The following is a 6,000-nucleotide window of genomic DNA, read 5'->3' on the forward strand; positions in this document are numbered from 1 at the left end:
GAGTGTGTGTATGTGTGTGTGAAACAGACTGTGTGAGAGAGACATAGTGTGTATGTGTGAGAGACACAGACAGTGTGTGTGAGCGAGAGAGAGAGAGTGTGTGTGTGTGTCAGAGACAGAAAGTATGTGTGTGTGTCTGTCAGAGACACAGAGACAGTGCATGTGTGAGTGAGCTAGCGAGAGACACAGAGACAGAGTGTGAGTGTGCTGGCTGCTGGAGAAGCCTATGAAATACCGTGCTTTGTCTATTTAAGGCACTCCCACCAGAAAGCTGAGACTGAAGCAGCTACCAGAAGTTCTCTGCTCCTGACCCCTGTCCCCGCTTTCCTGCTCTGTGGAGATGGAGTACATGGGCAGCGGGGAGTGGAGGAGAGGGACATCCTGATATCAACGTCCCCCCTGCCCTCCCTGCTCTGTACAGGAAGCAGCAGAGTCCCGGGAGCCGCTTGCAAGGGGCTCCAAGGCAAAGAGCAGGAGCACTGTGGCTGCAGAGCAGTGCGGGGAAGGGTACCTGAACACATGCCACCCTGGGAGGCTCTGCTAATCAGTGCATGGCACTTGATTCACTCCTGCGCAGTTGTACAGCCACACATCTTAGAGGGAACACTTTATCTTCCCTCTATGCAATCCTTGCAAATTCCCACTAGCAGAAGTATCGAGGGAGAACGAGAAATTACCAACCAGGAGAGACATTAATTTCTATGAAAGGGAATAACAACAAAGTACACCAAGGAGCACTGTAAAATCCAGTAATTACTGAGATAATTGAAGATTATCAAGAGTAGAAGAGATTAGAAAATGTAGTGCGAAGACTATGATCTTATCTCAGAAAATCTGAAGGAAGGGTTATGGTTAGGGGGCAGCTGGCAATAGACTGTCAGTGTGAGACGTAAAGCAGCACAGTTAAAATGAAATAATCCGATTTAGAAAAGAAAAATACCTGCTCAGGCATCTAGTGTATCAGAAAGAATATGATTGCTTGTTCAATCCAGGGGGAATGTAAATAAAAGTAGAAGTGTTAGAGCAAAAAATGCTCAGGAAAGAGCAAAGAATGGCTCTCAGATTTAGAATGTAAAAACATAAGAACAGCCATACTAGGTCAGAGCAAAGGTCCATCTTCCAACAGTGGCCAAATGCCAGGTGCTTCAGAGGTAATGAACAGAACATGTAATCATCAAGTCACCCATTCCCTGTCATCCATTCCCAGCTTCTGGCAAACAGAGGCTAGGGACCCTGTCCCTGCCCATCCTGGCTAATAGCCATTGATGGACCTAACCTCCATGAATGTATCTAGTTTATTGACTCCTTGTGTGTACATTTTATTTTTACCATGTGAGTTAGTGCTCGTAAAAATTGTCTGTCTTCTCTCTGTGTGTGTTTTTCTGGATTTCCATTTTTCTGTCATACATTTATGTTGCACTAGTGTTAATGTACCATTGCCACTCCTGGTGTAGACATAGTTCATGTGGGTACATCATAAGTCAGTAAGTGAAGAGATCAGATGGCAGAATATATCAAGAAGTATGTAGGGGAAAAGCAAAGAAAAGATTTCAGGCCTATTGGCTCTGATACCTTTTCTTTAACTTAACAGCAAGGATCTGCTACTTCTCTTTAAACATATCTGTATTTTATTATTCATAAAATGTGGAGAAAGAAACAATTTCTCTCTCTCTGTCTCTCTCTGTTTCTCTCTCTCTCTGTATTTTTGTCTCATTCTGTCTATATATAGCTTCCTTTTTTAATCCAGTTTTTCATTTTTCTCCAGGCACATTCTCCCTTCTGGATAAAAATGACTCTCTTATTTCTCTCTTAATGAGTTTTCATTTTTATCTAACTTTCATTTCTTTATATGGTGTTGAATTCCGATCTCAGTTGCACTTGCATACATCCACATGAATCTGATGCAATTTACCCTGGTGTAACTGAGATCAGGAAACAGCCCGTGGTCTGTGTTTAGGGTTTGTTTGTGTCATTGTCTGTTTCTCAGCTGCATCTTATCTAATAGTGCAAATTTTAATTTGAATCTGCTAGGATAGAAGACAGCAGGCTAGACCTTCATACAAAGCACAACCTCATTAGAGTTTCAGTATCTGTCTTATGGGGAATATCTATACTACATCTAGACGGTGTAATTCCTTGTTCTGGTAAACCCACCACACACAATCTTTGATTGAATTATTGTGCTAAAAATAGCAGTGTAGCCTCGGCAGCACAGACTAGCTACCAGAGCCTAATCCCATCTGAGATCCTAGGTATATACACAGGTGGCCATCCCAAACGGCTGCATGTGCTGCTGTGTTCTCACTGCTTATTTTATCTTGCTAGCTTGATCAAAGCTAATGGATGTACGTCTACCCAAGCTGGGAATTACACCTCTCAGCTGCAGGGGAGTCATACTAGTGATAGAACTCTAAATATCTCTCATTTCTAGTCTATTGATTTTATGTTATGTCTTCTAGATTTGTTGATGTGACACTGATATGATAAAGACATTTCAAAATCCCATCCTAAAAGTATTTAAAGTTGCAGAGAGCTTAAGGGAGTTAGATTGGACATTTCTGTAATTCAGTAGGGTTCCATGCTCTTGTTTCACCTATATTGGAAGCTCAACTTCTCAAAGATAGGAGTCTTCCTTTGGTTTTTTTTGGCAACTTCATTTTTTCAGTGGAGAGATGCAGTGGTATGAGGTTACCTACTCCATGTTTCTGCCAGTATAACTAACAGCTCAGCCTGACTGTGTGTACTCAATCAATATTTAATAGTTTTCTGATTATAGATACATACTATGGAGAAAGCAGAAGTAAGAAACCAAACGCCCATCCTGGAATTCATCCTCTTAGGATTCGGTAATGACCCTGAACTGCAGCCCCTTCTCTTCCTGCTGTTTCTAGTGATCTACATTGTGACTGTCGCCGGAAACATCCTCTTCGTTGTGCTAGTTGTGACTAATCAGCACCTTCACATCCCCATGTATTATTTACTGGGGAACTTGTCCTGCCTGGAGATCTGCTACACCTCTGCCATCCTGCCCCAGCTACTGGCCAGTCTCCTGACTGGGGACAGAACCATTTCTGTTAAGGGCTGCATTGTGCAATTATATTCCTTTGGTATACTGACAAATACAGAATATCTGCTGCTCACGGCAATGTCTTATGATCGGTATTTAGCGATATGCAATCCACTCCGTTATGCTGCTCTGATGAATGGCGCGGTTTGTTGGCAGCTTGTGGCAGGGTCCTGGATAAGTAGCTTTGTGCTCTCCACCATAGTAAATATTTTCGTTTTCCAATTAACGTTCTGTGATTCCAAAGAAATTGACCACTTCTTTTGCGATTTTTCACCCATGATAAAGCTGTCCTGTGTCGACACCCGGACTCTGGAACTGTTGACATTTATTATCTCTGTAATAGGGACATTTGTGCCTTTTCTTCTGACTCTGACATCCTACATTTGTATCATAACCACCATCCTGAGAATCCCTTCCAGCATCGGGAGGCAAAAGGCCTTTTCCACCTGCTCCTCTCACCTCATTGTGCTTGCAGTTTTGCATGTGACCGCATTAACTGTCTATGTAGTTCCAACAGCCAACGTGCCCAAGGTCCTACACAAAATATTCGCTGTCTTCTACACAGTCCTGACTCCCATGATCAACCCTGTCATCTACAGCCTGAGAAACAAGGAAGTCAATGAGTCCCTAAGAAAATCTATTCTTAAACTAGTAGCTTAGAGAAACACTGTTCTTAAACTAGTAGCTTAGAGAAACAGGCATAGAATGTGAAATTATAAATTTTAGCATATAATAAAATAGAGATGAACTGGTATAGTTTCTTATTTGAGTCCTAGTCCTTGAGAACAGGGTTACCCCTTTTTAACCTTACTTCATACTTCTTTCTTTCTTTCTTTCTTTCTTTCTTTCTTTCTTTCTTTCTTTCTTTCTTTCTTTCTCTTCCTGTTACTCTGCTACCTTTTCAGCATTCATCTTTCATACATTTAATACACATTTCTTTCATACAAAACTGGAGGTAGTGAAGGGCTCACAACAAAGGGTCATTAAACTTTGATGATCATGCATTCAATGGAGCACTTGCTGTGATGGGATGAATAAATTCCACACTAGCTTAAGGAGAGCTGGAGAGCAATTAATGCACCTGGTGGTTCCAGAAGGGTTTAGCAGTCTTAATTAAAGATGAGACCCAGTGAGGGGTGGCTAATATATAAGAAGCCCTTCCGGGGAGTAAGAGGGAAGAGAATGAGTGTCTAGGATTCCTGATTGTCTCTCCTAAGTAAGGAGACTGAGAGGGAGTTTAGGGCTTTGCATTCACTTCTGAAAAGGGGGCTCTGTCAGAGAGGCCAGGAGCAGTAAATTCTACAGACGAAGTTTGTACCCTGGTATTGGCCCTGATAGTGGAAGGGCAGCATGGGTGAAGAGACTCCTGAAGCATGCCTGGGAGAAGGATTCTAAGAAACAGCCCTGAGGGTCAGCATCTTGGTAGGAGCTGGACCTCTAGAAAAATAGACCTGTGAGGAAGCGCTCTGTAGTAGATCAGCAAATAATATTCCACAGTCTGGGAGGGCCAATGAAGATTTTGCCAAGGATTGGGTCCAGGGAGGACAGAAGAATTTATGTTTCTTTGCATTTTGCTGGACTCGTTTTTTCACCCTTTGAAGGGTGGGAAGAAAGGGTCCTGGCTGGTGGGCAATTCACAGAATGAATTGATCTCTAACAGGCCCGAATGGTGCCTGGTGGAGGCAAATGAGGAAAGGGCTCTTCAATAACATTCACAGTTGTAAGGGGGAATGCATGCTGGTGAAACACCCTGCCATAATCCCCCTGGCACAACAGCCCTGCCACCTGGGGCAAACCCACACTGCAAGTCTGAACTCCAGAGGTGTGATGGTGTCTAACAATGAATCATCTGGTAGGGGGCATAGATTGTGTCTGCACTACAGAGGCCTGTCTACACTTGGAAGACAGATTGACCTAGCTATGTCTTTCAGGGCTGTGAAAAATGTCATGCCCTGAGTGCCGTAGTTAGATTAACATAACCCCTCCCTCCAGTGTAGATGCAGCTAGATCAACAGAACAATTATTCCATTAAGCTTGTGACTGCCTCTCTGGGAGGTGGATTAATTACACTGATGGAAAATCCCCTTCTGCCGATGAAGGAGGTGTCTACATTATGGTGCTACAGCTATGCCATAGCCATTATGGCTGAACTCCCATGTCTACATACAGCGTATGCTGACAGAAGGAGTTTTTCTGTTGGTGTAGGAAGAACACCTCCTGAACGATGTTAGTTATGCAGACAGAAGTTCTCATCTGTCCACATATCTATGTCTTACCAAAGGTTTTGTTGGCATAGCAATATTACTTGGGTGTGTGGTTAAGTGTAGAGCAAGGCTTTTATCACATGATCAGTCTGACTTTGGAAGGGATCACCTGACAGAGGGGATGGGAGGTTAGAGAGTCTCTCATAAGTTATTTGAAAAAAAAAGTAGAAAGACACTAACTCCAGGGGTCAGAGATAGAGATCCCATGATTCAGGGAAGGAGCCATGAGCTGTAGGAATGGGAATCCTGGGCACACTATGGCCCAAGCTCTAAGAATATCCCAGATGTTTGAGGGAACTGAGGGAGGTTTTCTATGGCCCTATCCAGCTCAGTGTATTTCTCATGTGATCTCGTGTTTAGAGATCTTGGTAAAGCCTGTGAATCTGTTTGCTTCACCTGCCCCTGGAGAAGTGAACCATAAACTCAGAGCACCTACATGTGTCCATCTCTGGGATGGGGTGTGATTGACATACTAGGACATCTGGGGCATCAGCACTGGTCCTGGGGCCTAAGGCAACTGGGCCATGTCATTCCATTTCCATGAAGGGTTAGAAAGAAGAAACCGTGCTGCAGCCTGCTGAGATCCATGAAACCTTAATACACACATGTCTACAGTAGTGGTGTAGGGGTAGGATTTTATATTTGTATTAAAGGTCATAGTTTATCCTG

General features: G+C 43.3%; 1 protein-coding gene across 1 annotated transcript; it reads left to right on the forward strand.

Annotated features, from left to right (window-relative positions):
- The first annotated feature begins 2,785 nt into the window (after positions 1 to 2,785).
- On the forward strand, positions 2,786 to 3,727 carry LOC120380019 (olfactory receptor 5V1-like). Its single transcript, XM_039497525.1, has one exon. The coding sequence runs from the start codon at positions 2,786 to 2,788 to the stop codon at positions 3,725 to 3,727; it is 942 nt and encodes a 313-aa protein (XP_039353459.1).
- The last annotated feature ends 2,273 nt before the right edge of the window (positions 3,728 to 6,000 follow it).

This window comes from Mauremys reevesii, linkage group 13 (genome assembly GCF_016161935.1).
Source record: "Mauremys reevesii isolate NIE-2019 linkage group 13, ASM1616193v1, whole genome shotgun sequence".
In the NCBI taxonomy this organism is placed as follows: domain Eukaryota; kingdom Metazoa; phylum Chordata; order Testudines; family Geoemydidae; genus Mauremys; species Mauremys reevesii.

Coding starts and splice junctions, on each gene's coding strand:
- LOC120380019 (XM_039497525.1), top strand. CDS start 2,786: ATGGAGAAAGCAGAAGTAAGAAACCAAACGCCCATCCTGGAATTCATC.